Source organism: Zosterops lateralis, assembly GCF_965231275.1.
Source record: "Zosterops lateralis genome assembly, chromosome: 4".
Classification (NCBI taxonomy): Eukaryota; Metazoa; Chordata; class Aves; order Passeriformes; family Zosteropidae; genus Zosterops; species Zosterops lateralis.
In genome coordinates, this window is record NC_139765.1 from 35,749,082 (window position 1) to 35,769,770 (window position 20,689).

General features: G+C 37.5%; 1 protein-coding gene across 2 annotated transcripts in view; it reads right to left on the reverse strand.

The window, feature by feature from the left end:
- Positions 1-1,213: 1,213 nt before the first annotated feature.
- The window catches only part of NAV3 (neuron navigator 3), a gene marked incomplete at its 5' end in the record, with an annotated part of 250,369 nt that continues 230,893 nt past the window's right edge, over positions 1,214-20,689 (reverse strand). For both annotated transcript variants that reach the window (XM_083859059.1, XM_083859058.1), the window contains 11 exons: positions 1,214-2,281; positions 4,394-4,597; positions 7,467-7,585; positions 8,221-8,417; positions 8,841-8,912; positions 9,843-9,997; positions 11,975-12,210; positions 12,941-13,109; positions 13,358-13,453; positions 14,093-14,190; positions 18,005-18,179. In XM_083859059.1, coding sequence (XP_083715185.1) covers positions 2,162-2,281; positions 4,394-4,597; positions 7,467-7,585; positions 8,221-8,417; positions 8,841-8,912; positions 9,843-9,997; positions 11,975-12,210; positions 12,941-13,109; positions 13,358-13,453; positions 14,093-14,190; positions 18,005-18,179 — 1,641 coding nt within the window. In that variant the 3' untranslated portion in view covers positions 1,214-2,161. The remainder of the gene's footprint in view (positions 2,282-4,393; positions 4,598-7,466; positions 7,586-8,220; positions 8,418-8,840; positions 8,913-9,842; positions 9,998-11,974; positions 12,211-12,940; positions 13,110-13,357; positions 13,454-14,092; positions 14,191-18,004; positions 18,180-20,689) is intronic.

Sequence of the window (20,689 nt, forward strand, 5' to 3'; positions counted from 1 at the left end):
CTTTGCTTCAGTTCTTTGAGTCAGTCAAGGTGTATGAACTGACATTTTACATCAGAAATGGCTCCAGATTTGGGGGGCACGATGTTGGTCTGACTGAATCCTACGTGCATAAATTCAGAGTTTTATTAGGGCAATAGCACCGTGTAGGAACCTCTAGATTCAGCGATGCAGCTCAGTGCCATTTGGAAACTGCATTGATTTCTTTAAGTTACAGCAGGTGGCCACAGGGTGGCCACGAGGAGTGAATAGCACCAGATACACATCCCGAAGGTAACATCCATGGAGGTGTACAGTACATGACTACACAATGCCAGAGCCCTTGGGTACCTTCTTGTTCACGTGCACCTATTTTAACCTCACGGCTCTTGTGGTAAAAGAGTGTTTCCGGTTACTCTAAGTAGCCCGAATGCTGTCTGGTTGCAGCCTGTCATGACATATGAACTTCAAACATCTTCAGACTATTGCCCCCAAAATGTATTGGTTTCATACAGGTATTGAAATGTGCTAACTGTAGCATTGATAGCTCCTGCATAGTCATAACAGCTGTAAGTACAGGACAAACACACCAGGTAATAACAGCTTTTAGGTTTTGCATTCTGTATTTGTTTGCAACATACAGGAAATCTCAGCAAGTGAAACATCTCTTAACACCAACAGAATAAAATACAATTTTTTTGTTTGTTTGTTTTTGATTTGTGCAAGGCTTTTTTTTTTTTTTTTTTTCTTCTTTTTCTTTTTCTCTATATTTACAATACCCACCCAGTAGACTGTGCAAAACCAACCCACTTTTACAGTATAAACTCTTCCTCTTCCACAGTGGACATCACTGCTTCAGTGTTCTTTTATGCTGAATTCTTAATGTACAACTATAGCAATCAAAACAACATGCTGAAACTAGAAAAAGGAAAAAAAAAAAACAAAACCCCATATATTTGTGCTCATGCTGCATCAAGTGCATCCAGCTCTGCTGGATAAGTATTCAAAACATCTATTCTCCCAAAAATTCCATTCCATGGGACCAAATGGATTTTAGCCGATTTTGTCAGCATTTAGGTGGCAGTGAAAGTGGGTTTAGGTTCCTTGTGTACTTCTGAGGGTAGGCAGAGAAATCTATTCACAAGATAAAAATATTATATAGCAACTGTTCTTTCTCGTATCCATTACTTTAAAAAATCATGATATACAGATATGAGGCTACTATGTTAACTGATGTTTTCTCATTAGTAAATGAAGAAAAAAACAGTGTAAATTACCAATGGTTTAGGAATTAAACCAACTGTAAAACTGTTCTAGAAATCTGTTTTAAGGCAGTGAGACAGCACCATAAGAAATGTTCCTTCTTTCACTGAAAAGGCTCAAACAAATGAAGCCCTAAAAAGCCTTTAATCAGTGTTGGTTAATAATTGGTAGAAAACTGTTGTTAAGGAGTGGGCAGGTGGTTAAAAAAGACCCTTGTGGTAAAAATAACTTTATAAAATCTGTGACTTGTATACTAAAAACTTGATGGAGCGCATCACCGTGACCATGGCAGTTAGAATTAAATTGGCACTTATCCAGCATATCACAGTCATGTTTTCTGGTGATTGCACAATACTGTTTGTGCTTTCTGAGTTACTATCATCTTTTACTCATTTTGGAATGGGCAGTAGTGTGTAACACAAAACCACTGCCGTCCTGTGACCAGCACCATGTGGCACAACAGAGGTTAGAAGATAATTAGAAGACTGCATTGTTCATGCAGTACCTCAGGGTAAATTAAAAAAAAAAAAAAACCAAACCAAACAAAAAACAAAAAACCAAAGAAGTTTCACTGTAAACTTGTACAGAGAAACATAGAGAGACAGAGAGACAGAAATAGGATAAGGGGAAAAAAAAATTCCAGTTTGGCTAACATGTGTGCAATCTGCTCAGATGCCCTTGGTCTAGGGCACTTTCCAGTTGAAATGGAGTCTCACTTGGCTCCATAGGTATTGAAACGCCTTGAAATTAAACTAATTCAAGCTTTCCACTTCAATTTTTCTTCCTGACTTTGCAGAGTTAGGTCTCCTGCCTCCCTGCAACACACCATTCTTACTCAGACACCTAGGTGTGCTGCTTTAATACTGGCAGTGGTCTAGTGGAAACAGATTTTACCATCATCCTACAGCAAGATTTGTCCCTTTCAGAGAGTTGACTCAAGGGATGAATCCAGAATGTCATCATGGTGGCTGGTGCTATCACTGTCACAGCTCTGTGCACTCGAATAGTTGGCGGCCTCTTGAAGCCTCATTAGCATATTCATCTGAAAGAAGAAAGCAATGTTTACATAATCTCATCTCATTTAATGCTGCAGTGACCGTGTTAAAATTTAATTAAGCTCCATTGTTGAATGAGGTGTGCTGGTACCTGGATGAGGGACCATACAAATAGATTTCACAAAGGGCAGGGTGTTAGTGGCTCCTATTGGCACTTCTTTCATTGCCTTGATAACTCTTTAATTCAGGGGTGAGGCCAGCTGCAGCTGCAACCCTGGCAGAGGAAGGAAGCTGTATCTCAGCTTGACATCTGGGCCCATATTTGGAGACAGTCAAGCTTCCAGATAATTTTTGGATGGTGTAGATGCATTACACTGGAAAAGCAACTGAAAACATAATCACAGTAACATACCCCCTCTACAAAGAAAGTTGGGGAGGGAATGAGAGGGAGATGGACTGATGTCAGCTGCTTCATAAATGAGTCCCATCTGCTGTTGAGGGGCTGACCCCTCAGGAGTGGAACAGCAACAAATCCTCTTACCCAGGAGAGTAGAGGCCCTCATAATTTGGGGACTACTGGTACCTGAAATCCATCTGAAAATCATGAAATAGAGCATTAAGATCCAGAAAATTACTTGGATGCTTGATGGCTAACTACATAATGGTCAGGATTTTATTTATAGAGTCTACTTCTGCAGCATGCTGAGGAATGCAAGCAATGTTGACAGTACTTCAGTGTGTTTCAAGGAACAAATACACTGTCATTACAAAAAGCAGGCAAAGAAAAACAAAGCCAAAGAAATATTCCTATTGGTTTGTGTTTTAAGCCCATATTTCCAGTTTGTTAGAAATCCTTACATCTCTATGCTTTCAGCTTGCACAGTGAAGTTTTTTCTAGGCACTGAACAGTGTTATCAACACTTTTGTGTAATTTTTGCTGAAGCTCTAATAGCTATCCATGCTTGCAAATACAGGATACTTGCAGTTCAATACATCCTGGATGAGACGTGTTCTGTTTCCACAAGTGCAGTGTCTGCCCACCCACAAGCTCCCCTGGAGGTGGGGGTAAACCCTCCAGTACAACTTTCAAGCTTCTGATATTTACACAGGTACAGATGCTGACCACAGTGTGCAGGGAGCAGAGGTGAGTGGACATGAACTCAGGCTGCCCATAGCCTGAGTTTTCACCATAGTGGAGATTATGCTGTGCTGGAAACCTGTCCAACACACTCACTGGAAGCCCAAATCACAAGGTCAAAATATCACCTGAAAGCTTATGGAATGGAAGAGGAGTTCAAATAAGATGATTTTCTACACTTTTTCAGGAAACAAGGTCTGTTTTTGAACATGAAACATGAGGCAGAAGAACCATTTTCTTAACACTGTTAAGACTTAAATGCATTTTTCTCTGAGAAATTCCCTTTTCCAAGGGCTGCCTGTATTCTAGAAATACAGTTCTCTAAAATGGTATTTTGAATTGTGATAAAGGCAGTCCACAGAGAAAGCACTACACAAGAACAGCAGTCCAACATATGCATTTTAATAGTCCATTATGAGAGGAGGCAACGGTAAACCCGAGTATCTGGGATCGTATTTAAATAAAACAATATGTGGCATTGAGGGAAATCAACTTCTTATCATTTAATGCCACCACACTTGAATTCCTTCTGCATTAAGACTATTATACAGTCATCAATTATCTTGAATTATTATGAGAAATGGGAGGATGGCTAATTTCTATTTTCATTAAATTCTCTATGATAGGTAAGTTAGATAATGTGAATATTGCAGTCCTTCATTTGTATAATGTAGATGAAAACCTGCCCAATGAAGAAAGATGTTTTCATGATAAAACTGATTAATAAGCTGCTGAAGAGTGGTACCCAAACAATGTAATGATTAAGATCTGATACATGCTACCAGATATCAGATATATCTGGGCAGATGGGAAATACAAACAAACAACATATTAACGTGTTGGTGACGCATGCCCTCCTGCTTCCTTTCATTTTCAACATTTTCATAAATTATTGGAGGATTCATTTTAGAAGCCTATTGTGGAAGATGTGCACAGTACTTTTTTACTGCACAGTGTACAGTTTAACATGTAAGATTAAAGTGCATACTGAAAAGTCTTTTTCCAAAAGTTTGAATCTTACCAAGGGATCGCCCTCTGTATCAGTCTGTGGAACGTGCTTTGAGGTTGTTCCTTCTTTTGCTGATGCATAACCCTCATAACCAACATCTTCAGGCCTTAACTGAAGCAGGGATGGCCACTCATGCTGTAGAGTTGCAGAGCTCCATGGATAGGTATCAGCTACCCACTTGGAGGGATCCTCCCAGGGTGCCCTCTTGCCGTACATCTATATTATGGATATAACACAGGTAAGTATTGTACAGAGTTTTCAGTACCAGTTCTAACAGCAGAAAAAAAAAAAAAGTCATCACAAAAAATCTAAACCATTTCAGAAAGAGATTTGTTTACAGATTTTCTCAGTACTCTGGTAAAATAAGACCTTAAGGAGATCAGATCATCTTCACTAATGTTCCTTCAATACACGGGGTGGCTGCAAGTTGGAAAATGCTCCATAACTAGTGACACTTGTAGACAACAGCAAGTGCTTGATACAACATGAAATGAGACCTCCAGGTAATTTGCTTAAGGCGTATCAGGGAAATTAACACAGACCTATCAAAACCATTCAAGTTAATTGGATTTTGTTTGAAGTGAATTAGGAGGTGGCAGTACTGATTGTTCACTTCTCCTAGCAAAATGAGATGCTGAAGCAGACATCTGTCCACATCCTAAATGTGGTAACTTTCAGAAGGTTAAGAGAAGAACTTCACAAGGGATATATTTTTCCTTACTATGAAGCATAAAATGCTGGGGGGAGGACAGAGGAAGTAAGAAAGAGAATATTGTAACTTTAGGAAATCTGGCAGCTTCCTCACTAAAATTCACCCCTGTGTGTATTGCTGCTCACAAGCAACATGTTAACTTAGAGAGCCAATTGGTTGCTGCTTAAAAGATTTCATTTAGCTGTGACAATGACACACTGGGATGGAGAGCCATCCACCAGGGCTTTTTGTAATTTCCTCTGCCTCGGTTTCACACAACCCGAAGAACACCAAGGCTATTGGCAGGACACGCACTTGTGGAGTATACAGGTGAGCTGCACTCCTAAAGAGAGTATAACAGGGAAGGACTTTAGTGATAAAGGCAGAATGATGGGTTGGACTCATCTGTACAGCTGCTGCCAGGCACTTGCTGAATGCAGAGCTTCAGCAGCCAAGTTCCCTGTATTAGGCACAGAGATACTCAGACTTCTGCCCAGAACTGAGGCTCGGCTGCTGTAACAGGGATCTTCCTAAATAAGCCAAGAGAAATGTTTCCCAGAGGTAGCAGGCTAACTCCAGGCCGTAGCACTTCCCTTCATCTGAGATTAACAGCGACTAAATCTTTTCTGGAATCTAGAGCAAGGCTTGTAAATCCTATGTCTGACAAGTGAGTTTGCAAAGTACCTGATCAGAAAGACAGTTTCTATCCACCTTTGATTCCAGGAACACTTAACTATATGATATAAAAGATTTCTATTATTAATATTTTTATTCTGTGGAAATCATCCAAAGCAGCTAAAAATTGGTACAGCTCCTGAACAAACATATTTTCTTCTATATGCTGCCATCTTCTGCTTCACAACTGAAGTTTTCATTTAAGCAGTTAGCCTGTATGCTTGGGAAAATATGAGCATGAAGAATAGCACTGCATTTTTATAGCTGGTCTAAACAAGTGCTGTTAATCTCACCGTGGCTGTTCTATCAAATGTTTGGCAGTATTTTGCACAAGGCATCAACACTGTAATTCCCAGAGAGATAAGCAGTTTTAGGAAAGTATGAGATATTCAACAGGCAGGATTCTAAACCTCCACTGCATCAGTTGTTGCTGTGTCAATACAGGTGATAAAGAAACTGCAGCTGCTTACACAGTTCTTTGCCATAACAATCCTCCCTGCACTGTGCAGTAATTTCTTTTGGTGTCAGGTGTGGAAAAAAAATGCCTTTCCACAAAGCATCTTTTTAGAGGACATAGAATTGCAGTGCATAAACAAAAACAAAAACAAAAACAAAAACAAAAACAAAAACAAAAACAAAAAACAAAACAAAAAAAACCAACAAAAAAACCCAAAAAACCCAACAAAAAAACCCCAAACCAAAACAAAACAAAAACAAACAAACAAACAAACAAAAAAAACCAAAAAAAAACAAAAAAAAACACAAAACAAACAAAACAAAACAAAACAAAACAAAACAAAACAAAACAAAACAAAAAAAAAAAAAGGAAAAGAGAAAAAGCCAATTAAAGACTGGGGAGAAAACACAAAAAAAGAGAATGGATTAATGTAAAGATTTAGGTTTCCTCCAAAGATGTGGAATTATCCAGAATCCTATCCTCCTCTGGTATAACCCAGAGAGTTATCCTCCTGGGGAAGACTTCATTGCAACCTTACAGGGGGCTTATAAAAAAGAGGGGGAACAACATTTTAATGAGGGCAGATAGTGATAGGACAAGGGAGAATGATTTTAAACTAAGACAGGAGAGATTTAGATTAGATGTTAGAAAGAAATTCTTTACAGTGAGGGTGGTGAGGCACTGGAACAAGTTGCCCAGAAAAGTTGTGGATGCCCATCCCTGGAAGTGTTCAAGGCCAGGAATTAGATGATCTTTTAGGTCCCTTCCAATCCAAGCCTTTCTATGATTCTGTGGAAACATCCTTGTTCACAAGCTTTTTCCCACGAAGCTGTGTACCTACATGTGTATGTAGGTGGTAGGAGGATTACACAGACCAAAGCTATTTTCTGGCACCAGTGTAAAGCTTATTAACTGTTCCATTCAGGGGTAGGCTGAGGCTCCTTGACTCAGGGAGACAGTCTGAGCTGTATTTAGCCATGCTGGAAACTCTTTAAACAATGGAAAAAACCTACCTTCCTCCAGTCACAGAGAAGAAACCCTCTTATAAAATACAAGATATGTTAGTGATGGAGCAGACAAAGCCAAATCATACACAGAGTAAGAGCAGGTCAAAAGGAATTTGAGTCTGCCTTCTATAACACATCCAAAGATTTTCCTCTTGCAAATACAATAGCATTCATACTAGGATGCTCTGTTTAAAAACAGCTTGGAGAAAGCTTTTGAAAGCAATTAAAAAAATGTCTAGGAAACAAATGACATACCTGGAGTCCTTCTCTCACAGCTTCCAGGAGATATGGAACCAGGGAATAGTTCCAAAGGTCTGTGAACCACACTCTGGAGCCATCGACATCCATAGGGCAAGGGAGGAAGAGACGGGGACCTGAGAAGTCAAGTTGTGTATTAAAAAAGGTAGAACTAGGAAACACACTTAAAATAATCTTCTCAAAATTAAAAGAGCAGTACCGGAATAAGCTCAAGTTAAGAGAATACTAAAACAGGACTACATTAAAGGAGCTAACAGTCTCCTGCTATTAAAAAGGAACTGGTGTCATTTAATCCAATTTTAGGGCCTGATGAACATTTACAAGTTTTATGGCAAAGCTATGTAAAAGCTGAAATCTTTGCTAACATAGTTATTCTATTAAAAAAACCTCAGGTCCAAGGGTTTTTATTGCTGTAATTATACTGCAGTGTGAAAGCAGGAGAAGAAAAATATAAGCTTAGGAAAGTTACTATTGGGGTAACTTTTTTTTTTTTAAACTGAGTTTTAAAAATTGTGATATGTTACTTGAAAGTATTTAGCAACAAAGGAAGAAATACCAGGAAATACATATACTCTCTCATTAGACTTTCCATCTTCTTTTAAACCTTGCTTACGACTAGACAAATTCCCCAGATCTATGTTGTACTTCCCATTGAGACATGCCAACTTAAAAAATAATAATATATTCTTCACAAATCCCTAAAATACTCAGCCTGAATCCTTATTTCAAACCATTCCATCAATGGACTCACCAATGGTTACATCCGAAGAGCTGTGCGTTTCTAGGAAGCTGTTGAGATGATGCCATGTTTTGGGGATCCAGTCAATGATTTTCATAAGCTCATTATTGCGTATGTTCTTTTCTATTTCAGTTTCAATCAGTTTCCTTCTCAGATATCTGCCTAAGAAACCTTTAACAGGCTCTGTGTGATTAGCACACAGCACCCACCTGGGTAGAAGAGATAAATGTCAAGCAGCAATGAATAGCAAATACATTATTTCTTTTTAAACATATAGATAAAAGTAACGTCATGGAGTCTCATTAGTCAGCAAGTAGAACACTACTCCAATAAACCTCATTACTGCTCACTGTTTCAGCACAGTCATTTCAGGTTTCAGCAGGAATTCAAGACACTGCCGAAGACAAATGAAATGCAGGAATGCAATTATCTTCAGCAACTTGCTAGAGGTGCCAGACACTATCTTATTTTTTTTTACCATTCCCCAACACCATTCAGAGACCCATCAATAGAGGAGAGACACTGAAACTGAAATACTTTGATGAGACACAAGATAAATATTTGTTAAAGAGCTGGGCTTAGAAGCAGGAAGCTGTGCAAACATGGCCACAGTAAATACAGAGTGAATGTACCTGAAATTGTGGTGCATCTCCAGATTTGGTGAAGAAGAAACTCCCTGGTTCATGGTTCCAATAATATAGGGACTGAAAATAAAAAAGCAGTAGGATTTTTTGAGAGGGAATTCATTCAGATAGTCAGAGTATTTCCTTCTTATTATCTGCACTAGGCCAATTTCAAAAGAGTCTCTGGGTGTACTATAGATTTTATAGGTATAGTCATAGACTTAAAATATTTCTGAGGTACCCTTTCAAAAATGTTTATTCTTGTAAGATTTCCCTCTTGCACATATGTAGTTTACTAGTGCTCATCTGTAATGAAAAATAAATACAGCAACCCTGTCTTAATGTAATTTATAATTTGGCAGTAGGCTTAGCTTTTTAATTTCGAAAGCCAGTGAATCTCATGAGTAAGACATTGCATGCAGTGATTTTATGAAGGGAAGTCCCTATAATGTCACTTTTAAAGCAGAAATAACCAACGTTGTAAACCAGTAAAAGTTATAAAAACCATTTTTTTTTACTCTTGCTTGAGAATAAAGGACAGTCAGCCAACTTTGTACTTCTGTACTGCGGCAGGAAAACTGTGGGAAAGGCAAATCTGCTGGATACACAGCTGCTTCTGTATGAAACGGTTTATCCCAAATTCCACTATTACAAAGTGTAAGCTGTTCTCATGGTACTAATGAGCTTGTGTAATCTGACAGGGTGCAAATGATAAGACTATAATTCAGCCAAGTGTACATTTTTACATTCTTAGTAGGTTCTAAGTACATTCTTAATTTGTGTGGTACATTTACATCTCACTGAGAAGTATGGGAGTCATGTAAATGAAGCGAATGAGACAACTATGTTTTTGGCTGAAAAGGGTTAAAATTATTGAAGCACATAGCCTTGCAGAGCGCCTATGGGAGCCTAAGATTTCACTGGGACATCTTATTTTGCAAAATAACAAGGAACTTTTACTGTTTTAATTGTAAAACCTGTGTGCAAGGAGAGAGAAGAGGTACTACCTACCATTTATTATATTTACAGTTGAGGAAACCATTGAAGATGTCACTAAGTGAACTGATGTGGTGGAGGTTATCAAGAATTATGACGGCAGGGAGGTCAGCACCATTGTTGTCAGCGCTGCATTGCTCAGCTAAGTTTGCTAGATATTGTCGCAGATCCTTCAGCAGAATTAATAAAAAACCAAAAACAAAATCACAAAAAAATGCCCCAAGCCCAGAAAAGATTAATCCAATTAGACCATAGATATAATTTCACTGGAAAAAAAATTCAGAAAAATGAATGCTAAAGAGTTTTCATTCAGTAGATCACTCAGCTGGGTCTGCACATACAGGAAAACATGCTGCTTACACAGAGCAACATTAAAGCCACATGCTAGGAAAAGCAAAGGTGCTAAACACAAGGCAAATGACTGAAGAATTCTGATTTGGGGGATATATTCCTTAGAAATTTGCTGATGAAATATCTTATACCCAGAGGAAAATACATCGCAATAAAATACGCCATTTCCAATGGGCTGAGATACTCATACTCATTTTTGGACCTTCGTTGTTATAAATGCCACATTTATATACCAAAACCCCAAAACTCTGCCACACGATTTTGGTATATTGAACTGGTCCTTTAGGTATCTACTTTCAGCACTCTCACCGAAAATCTGCCTGCCTTCTTGAGGATGCTTTCTCGCACCTCATAATAAAATTTGTTGTGTAAATTCTTCTTTCCTGTCAGCTGTCTGGCTGCTGTTCAGTGCAGAAGTAAAAGAGAGCTTTCTATAATAAAAAAAAAAATCTTATTTTTGTCAAGAGTTGCTCTTGAGAATTTGGGCTAGTCAAGTTTTACAGCTGTATCTCTAGAGGTATCTAATTTTGTCAGAGTTGGGAATACTCAGTATTATTGACAAAGTTCCTATTGCCACTTTATTTTTTGGATCATGGATAGCAGAATCTTTTCTTCTTTAATGGGAGCATGCACCTTTTTTATTTCAAGAAATATTTTTCTTTGCCTTTTTATGATCAGGTGTTTCTCAGGGAACATTATAGATTTCTTCCATGGAATAATACCATCTGTATTATTCAAATGCCCTTGGTATTTGACAATGTTGCTTTTTCTTTCTTTTTATTACAGACTCAAAAAATCTACATGAATTTTGATAGATGTAAAGAAAAAGGGGAAAAAAACCCCAACCAGTCCAATCCCAAAAACAACAGCCAAACACCAAAACACAGACCAAGCAATATGCCAGAAATCCAAAATCTGGCTCTTTTGTGGGACAATTTTCTTTACAGATGTGTGTGATATAACAATAAAACATAAATCCATTTTCTATCAAAGTAAATGGCATCACAAGCCATCAAAAGCTTTTCACACAGTGAAAAACAGTTATTTTTGCTGGAATGGTCTTTTTGCTCCTTTGGGATCTCTATGTTCTTCCTTCTTATTGTTAGCATTCATTATATTCTGTGCAAATCAGAAAGCTCCTGGAAAACACTTTCATTTTTTCCCACACCAGGTACCAAGTTAGGAGTACAGCCAATTCAGGACAGCCAAGTGAAGAGTATTATCTGTGGCTAGCACAGGAGTCGTGCTAGAAACCTGATAATCTGAGCTATGTAAATCACTGGGAATGTGACATGATGTGTGAGGCAATTTCAGTATGGTCGGCTTCCTGACTGATGCACACCAGAAATCATGACAATTGTATCTCTCCAGTGCTGATTAGGAAACTGACCTCAAGACGGTAATTTCAAATCACCTTTTTGAAATCTTTGCTAAAAAAGGTTGATTTTATCATCATAAAAAAGCAAGTTACACTAGTATTACTATATAGCCAACCTTCTGACAAAGGAATTACAGACACCCCAAAAATTTAGTTTACATAAGAGTTGGACTCTTGTACTCATCTGTACTTAAAATGGGTTTCCTCAAGAGGGAGATAATTGAGACTTCCTTGACAGTGCTCCAATGGTTTGTTTAGAACAGAAAGATCTGGTCCCCATACATCACTGGGGTTGGAGACTGAATTCTTGTAGGAAGAAATGATAACTGAGCAGCAAAAGAGTACACCACTTAATGGAATCTGTTCTGCATCATCACTACAAATTGGACAATAGATAATGTTTTCAACTGCAACTTACCTTGCTTGACTTGTGATCTATGTTAAAAGTTGCAATTGCATCCTCAGTTTTTTTTCTGCCAGATTTAGTTATAATATATTCAGCCAGCCTGTTAGCTAAATAGGTCTTTCCTGTGCCACTGGGTCCCGAAAGAATAATTCTGCGATGCTCCATCAGTAAATTAAAGTACCGTTGGGTAATTGGCTTAGGAATTAATGTGTCAAACACAAAACTGTCCAAACTGTTTTCTTCTACTCCTGGGGACAGAAGAAAAGAAAAATGGCTTGTCTTATCCTTGCTAAGGTAGTTATTGGGCCCGGCAGCTGATGGCATCAGTGCTATGCCCAAAGCAAAGAAAGATACCATTTAAATCAAATCTTCTAAATCAAATCCCTCCCTGTTAAGGACTTCTTTACTGGTATCCTTCCACAAAAAATTAAACAGCAGTAGTGAATTGAGATGAGTGGGAGAGATGCAATCAAAGTAAATGTGAAGAGAAGGCTTAGTGAGGCAAAGATTTCAGACATTACTGGCAACAATGACAAAAAAAAAGGTCAAAGTCACAGCCACAAGGGTTACCAGTTGTCACATCAATGTATGTAAAGCCCTCCTGAAGGCCCCCCCTCCCCTCCAATAGAAAATCCCTAGAGCTTTCGAAATGTATAGAATTTTTCCTGTGGAACTGAATAAAGCGTAAATATTTCTCATCTTAATCTCTGTTTTGGGGTTGGTATTTTTGCCACTGTTTAGAGATCTGTACTTTGCTGTGATTTGGCAGTCAGGCAGGGGAGGACAAATATTCTTAGATTTCCCTCAAAAGGCTGTGATAGATATTATGCAACATCTTACAGACAGTTTATATGATAAATGTGTCCTTGAACTAGAGGTAATACAGAAAGGTCAGGTGTAAGAAAAATAAACATATAAGGATAGGGAACTGCAGTGTTGAACTCTACAGTATCTGCAGAAGTACTCTTCAGGTTTTACCTTTCAGGTTCACAGTGATGATGTTATTATCTCCAACCAGATATCCACAAGGCAACAGTTCAGGCACTTCTAGGCTATGGGCTCTAGTTACATCCCCTATACAATAGCTAGCAATGCAGTCAGAGCTTAAACCCAGGCTAGTAGTTGGATCCACTCGAAAAATATACTCCTGAAATCATATGAAAACATAAGTCATAAAAATATTTATTGAATGAAAGCTATTTGGAAAACTGCCTACAGTCAGAAAAAAAAGAACTGGGACATTAGGAATAAAGCTTTATAGTGGCATTACCAATATATCAAAAAAAGTCCCAAACCAAAACAAAATCTTGGCAAGACAACTCAAAGAATACAGAAATTTTCTAAAATGAAAAAGAGAACTGTAATAATACTTAGGCCAATTTTTCAGTGTCTTACCTTAAAGAGACGTCTGATTACACCATCTAAAACATCCCATTTTGTTTTTCCACTGACTCCAATAGATCCTATCAGGTATGCATGAGGCTTTTGATCCTGCAAAGAGAGATTTTTGGAAACTGGACTAAAAATGGTGCTAATTAGTTTTCTATGAAGATTCATAGTTTTCCTAATAAAGAACAAGAATATTATTTAGAATGAGAGGTTACAACTTTGGTAATAATCTCCGTGCCAGAACTAGGTATAGATTGTACTACTCTGATACATCTTTATAAAGAAGGGGATACAGAATCTTGTTCTGCTCTTTGAACGCATCTGTGTTTTTAAAGAGATGACTAAAAATAAAGGTTGCACTGTATTTATAATTTTGTATAACACAGAACATGAAAACATGACAATAGAATTTCTCAGCAGCAAATTCATAGATGCATTGTAAGGAGACCAAGGCATAGATCTAATTTATAGTGACTTTTAAACAGAGATAGCAAGTCCCAGGACATCCTACTACTAATTAAATTAAGAATTGGCAGTGTCTGAGCCACCACAAAGGCAGAAAGAGGCCATATGACATTAAGTGGAGTGTACCTAACTGTATTGAGCATGGATGATAGAGAAGAGAGCTGCTATCTGTGGAATAAGTCCCTTCAGTTCCTGCCTTAAAATACAGAAAAAAAGTGAGCTACTATATTCCAGCATTTTCTTGAGCTATAATTCTGCTCTGGGTATTGCACTTACCTTGGCTCGACTATAGCCTTTGTTTATAGTGACTAAAATTTTGACACTATGACCTTCTTTGTGGAGTGCTCCATCAGTGACATCATCCAACAAAATATCTACATTAAAAGAAGGGAAGTGATCAGTCTGAAAATTCACATCAATTATGTTCACGTCATCAGCTCAATACTTGTTAAAAGGATTTTTTTGTTAAAAAGAAAGGTTGCCACAACAACTTGCATTATAATCTGTATTTATTCCTAATTCATCATTTCAAAAAAAAGTTACAAGTCATCAATTTTTGCAGGAATATTAGGAGTTTTAATCATGTAGAAATGAATAGAGAATCCACAAAAAAAAAAAAAAAAAAAAAAAAAAGGCATTATAGTCATGTCTTTGTTTACCCTCTTGGAACTTTTTCAAAATTACAATATATTAATAAAGTATTGTTTTAAAAACCAAATTAAATTTATGTCTTTGGGCACTCATTTGTGCCTTTCAGAATGTTGTAAGAAGAAAAAACAAGAAATCTTCACACTGATATTTTTGCTGTTAAGTAAAACAGCATTTAATTTCACTTTCCAGATGATTCCTTTAGCTTCCGTAAATATGGCATGGATAGAGTCCTTTTCACCACCACTAAAAAAACACTTTGGACTCTTCCAGAATCTAGGACTCTATTTTCAGCCATTCCTCTAAGGAAAGGCTTGATTCTTCTTGGAGGTAAAGAGTGATTTTGACCTGTTCTGCATTTCTGTTTCTACCACTTCATTAACTGCTAAAATGAGAAAGCAGATATATTTCTGTTAAAGGCTGGGCCTAGAGCTTTATTGCAAGTGATAAAACTGCTGCTTTCTTCTAGAAGTTCTCTCTCATATTTTACTGTTAGACATTTAAACTAACTATAAAATTAGATGAGATTATGGATTTGCATTTTCTTCAAAGGCCAGCACAGTAATCCCCTAACCTAAGCCCTGTTCGTTCTTAGTGTGAAAAACAGCAACTTCCTGACATAGTCTGCACAAGGTCAGATTTCATCCAAATTAAATGAGGTCCCAGTAAGATTCAGTCACTTTTTCAAAGGAAAACCAAAGAAGGCTTATGAATATAATTCCTATTAATGTATTAAAAAAGAAGCTTTCATGTTAAATTTTGATAACTTACATCCAGAATGCAGATTCTGCTGTTGGGTGGGGTGGTGTTTTTTTTTTTTTTTTTTTTTTTTTTTTTTTTTTTTTTTTTTTTTTGTTTTTTGTTTTTTTTTTTTTTTTTTTTAATTCGTTGAACAAAGAATATTTTTTTCTTTTTTTCATGAAAGTTTAAAAAATATCTATGCTTGTTTTTTTCCAGGCAGACAGATATTCTGTGTCACCACTGAATATTTAACTTCACTTGTCTTGTTTTGGAATATTTGACAAACCTTTGAGCAAACCTAAGAGCATTGACAATGTCATAGTTTATCTGAGGGCAAATTATGGTATGATCTCCCTGTGAAATTTTTCAATCTCTAAATGACCCTTATGTAGCCCTTTAAATTCATTCTTCTTTAGGAACTAGTAACCACTCTGTAGCAAAGAAACAAATTTCACTTTCTAAGAGCTCTCTCTATCATTGATACAAGGGGCAGAGAAGATGCCCAAAGGGCTCGAAATTCATGGTGGTACTACTTGTTTTAATTACCCCTGCCAGGTCTGCTTTTTAGGCATGCTATGGTTACTTCAGCTGAATTCTTGTCAGAGCTCTGGCACTCTGGGCCAGTTTTGTACTGGTCCTTGTTTGCTCCTTTCACTCCAGTGACTGACTGAAATAGGGGTGTCTGTAACCACCAAACCCCTTCCCAGGCTGCCACTCACACTGATCTGCAGGGTATCCTTATACCCTTAGGAAGTGACAGTGGATAGCTTTGGTCATTTCCAGATGACCACGGCTGATTGGAGACATTGTTCCCAGAAAGTGCAATGGCATTTTTATAATATGAAGAGCCAAAGCACTAAATCCTCTGAGCTTAATCCTCATCATGATTAACCTCCCTGTATCTCAGGGACTTTTGTTCAGTAGTACTCCAGCTGTCTCGGAAATCCCACAAGACTTGGTGGGAAGCTGTCACCCTTCCAAGTTCTCTGGCACAGCAACAAAATTATCATCACAGTGATCAAAAATTCTAGATTCAAAATCAAATGAAATTTTCCACTCCTCATTAGGCACTCTTATATCTTTAATTCCTTATAACGAAAAGTAATTACTTTGGATGTGAGAAAAACATTTAGAACAATAACACGGAAAATTATATAAAGATTATGAAATAATGGAATCATTTAAGCTGGAGAACACCCTTAAGATCATCAAATCCAGCCACTTCTCCCAATCCTGCTCTCCTTCCTCCGTTCCTTTCTCTTTTTCCTCTTCTTTTTTCCTCCAGCTTTTATTTTTTCTATTCTTTTGCTGAAAACTTCCTCCTAATTTTCTTAATTTTTATTCTTTTATCATATCTTTTACCTTCCCTTTTCTTTCTGCCATTCCTCCTCACCCATTGTATTTTTATCTAGTTCTCTCTCCTTTTCTTCAGACCTTTCTTCTTACATGTTTTTTCCTGTATCTAGACAGAGTTAGTGCCAATCAAAAAAAGGCTAATGGCTGCTACTCATGAGAGACATTCTAAAACCACCACATTGCAAAAAATTCTGTTACTTTTTTTGGTGCTTTTTTTTGTTTGCTTGCTTGCTTTTTTTTTGTTGTTGTTGTTTTTGTTTTTGTTTTGTTTTTGTTTTTTGTTTTGATTTTGTGGTTTTGTTTTTTTTTTTAATATGTGTGGATATGTGAGAGTTAATCTTTTTCTCCCTGCTTTTGCAACACCTCATTGCATGTTGAGGCCTAGTTCAGGGTCATCCATGCTAAAAGTTAAACCTTTCAAAGAGCTGGAATGTAAACAGAAAATAAACCAATTTTCATTCAAAATCTGATATTAACCAGAAAAAATGTTCAAATATCCACGTAATCAATGACTGGCAAGATAATATGACTAACTGCCAATCCAAATTACAGTCAGTTTGGCATATTCCCAGCTGTGCTCTTGCCTAGACTCTTTCCACAATTATTAGCCACACTTTTATTGCTTCCAGAGACTACATTATAATTTTTGTGGCGTGTATGCTAATGAGTGCTGCTTTGCTCCTGCTTTACTCCCAGTTTTAATGTTAGAGACAGCACTTCTGTTTCTTGGCTACATTATCAAAACAAATGTAGAAGGCTTATTATCATAAACTCCATGGCATGGAAAATAATCAAATGTTAATGTTCAGGATGTGGACCAAAGTTCTGATTGCTTTAGTTCATTCACAGAAGACAATGAGAGTGCCTAATAGTCCAGGAGGGGTTTGGTTCCTGTGATAAATGGTGATTTGGTCCAGCATAGGCTAGCTATCTGCACCAAATTACCAAAATGTAAGGAATAAAGCTAACTGAGACCACCTTCTGCCTTAGCTGCAAATATGAAGTCAAGTTAAGGGAGCTAATTGAATGATCTGCAAACCAAAAGAAGAAAGTTTCACATACTATACTGATATTTATCCCATTTGGGCAAGAGAATATATCAATACAGTTGTCATGTATACTTCAACAGTTATTTCTTTTCAAATAAATTGTAAACTGGATGACCAAAGAGTATTGTAAACCACACAGGCAGAGATTGTCATACCTAGGAACAAAGCAAACATAATGAACAGTCCTACTGCTGTTCAGAGCCTTCTAAAAGCTATATATCAGACATAACCACCAGCATTCTTTCTGATCACCATTCCTGAATGTGTATCTGATGTTATCCTGAATGACATGAGGTGTTTCAATCTCCAGTCATGCTTCTCCTATGTGGCTTGCTAAGGGGCCAAAAAGTTCTTACTAACTGCAGAGGTATGCATGTGCCCAAAGTATATTTACCTGATGTAACAGATTCTGTGATGTTTAAATTGTTCAGAGAAAGTCCTAGTGACTGCCGTGATGAAGATGACGACGTGCTGCTTGACGACTCTGACGGTGGCCGGGCAGGCTTTCCAGTATTTCCAGTCTCTGCCTTTAAGCGATCATTCTCAGCTTTCAGTATCTCAATTTCATTCTATATACAAAAGAAATCAACACAAAAGCACAGGAGGTTATTCTTTTGGAAAACCAATGGTGACTAGTCTGGTGATGCTGTTCCCCTGACCTAGTTAACTGCTTTACCAGCAGAGATATAACAAAGTGAAAACTGGATTGCCTTTACTTCTTAAATTAAGGGAAAACCCCCAATAACCTTGTTTCAGCTTTTGCCTCAAGATAGATCCTAAACAATATAAGCTTCAAGCTTTCATGCTTATTGTACAGTTGACCATAATGTGAATGTGATTAGAATTTTCCCAGCTATCTCCATTTTTTTTCAGCTACTTTCTATTGTCAAATAGGTAATAATCAGTTAAGAAAGTTACTGGATGTGTTCATATTTCTAAAGTCACAGAAAATTATTACTGTCATTGAACATAAAATTTAAGCAGTAACTTCACAGAGAAATTAAATTAAAAATGAAAAATTAGAAATTGATAGTTTAACAGTTTCATAACCCTTCTTGCTATCAAATAAGACTTTTTGATAATTCAAACACTGGATTGTTCACACAGCAGTGAGCAAACTCTTTCTGATGAAAACAGACAGTGACAGATGAATCAGAACAACTGGAATTTTTTTAGCTAAATCCTCTGTGGTGTCAAGTGATTATTGCACGAACAATAATAAAATGAAAACTTATCCTGAGAACAGCCTGGTACCAGCTAATTCTAACTTCCAAAAGCACATTACAAAGCAACTGCTTATTCTTACAGATGGTTCTACACATCAAATGTAATTCTATATTCACTATCACCCTGCTAAAAAGTCCCATTTTTTAATGGAGGCTGCACAGCTACATTATACAAGTAAAAACATAGGGGATAGATAGCATCATTAAAAAACCCTTCTACAGCTACAAAAGTATTAGATCTACATACAGCTACAAAATTATAAACACAGGTGAGGTGACAGTGAAAGGGAAGGGACAAACCAGCATAATAGTAACAGAAGGTAATAGATGTAATGTATCAGTTCAGCCTAGGGTTCAAATCAGGAGCCACTCTGCAATTTATGCTGATTAATTACACAGCTCTTAGCAGTCTTCAATTCACCTGAGCTTTAGGTTTTTAAGGTGCTTTGAATCTAAAAGTATTCATGTATCACATCCACCAGTCCCATTTTTTCCCCTTACCAATTTTCATTGATCCTCTAAAATATCACAGTTTGGCAACTGCAGGGCAGCTGCCTGTTCTTTTGGGCAAACTTCAGAAATGGTGAATACCTGTAACAGCATCTCAACCAGTTGCCTCTGCTCAGATTTGAGGAAGTTCAGACTTTGGAGAACTGGGCTTACAGCAGACTTCTCCCTCTGGGAAGTTCACCTGGCTCAGGTACTCATCTCCCAGTATGATACTGTCATCAGATGATAAGCCTTCACATCCTTTTCTCCACCCCTGCAATTAGCTGTATTCTATTCCTCATAGTTCCTTAAAACCTTTTAGTGCCTTGAGATCAATGCCTAAGTTATGTCTGGACAAATGAAACCATATTTATGGACCAGTCCTTGATAATTCCCTTTAATTGAAGTTCAGCCAAATATTCCACAGTAACGTTGGCATCTAGTGTGTGAGCACCTGGGAGGATGGCAGGTACCCTAGATGTTTAAAGATCTGGCTGAGACTTATAAAGGCATTGTGTAAACAAAGAAGTCTAGAAAAGACATCAAGCACACCATTTCTGTAGTTATGAAATCAGGTGCTATGGGCATCTACACAGAAATGCCTAAAGGTGCACCTGACCTAAGCACTCAACACAGAGCAATTCAGCTGGAAAGGGAATGGGCTGTATTTAACTGTGCAAATGTGGGTTTCCATTGGCATGACAAACATGGTCTTCCATGGAAAAATGCTAAACTGACATGTCTTGTTCAGATGCAAATACTTGAGGCTGGTTTGAATGGTAAGAAGGGCCTATGCTCAAAGAACTCCATTTCACCTTCTGTGCCTATCTTGGGGTAATTTTAGGATAGCTCTTTAGCCCTCATCACTACAGGACTAAAACTCAATATTGACTAAAACAGAAGTTTATTATGCATCTCATTCCTAGACTTTAAAATATTACCAGCCCTGTCTCAACCTGAATCCCCAACCCATGGCCTTGATTCTGTTCCCAAAATACAGATTTATAGTGTCTTCAGGGCACTAGAGGTATCTTAGCTGCCATTCCAGAAGGGCCCAGTTCCACTGAAGGACCTATGTCCTACTGTGTGGGTATTATAGATACTTTTGGGCACCCACCATGGTACTGGGCATTTGCATGTAAGCAACAGAATCAAGTCCCATAAAGCTCAGTGCTCCACTGAAGAACATTGCCATTCTTTTCAGCCTCATCAAAGGAAAATCTTCTAATGAAAAATATGTTCATGAAGGAATTGGAGCAATGTAACAAAATAATGTAGCAAAATTTCATGATACTGGATACAGTAATTAGTTCAAATTTACATTCTTTCCCTTGGCAGCCATGACTGAGTTAGGAATCAGAAAT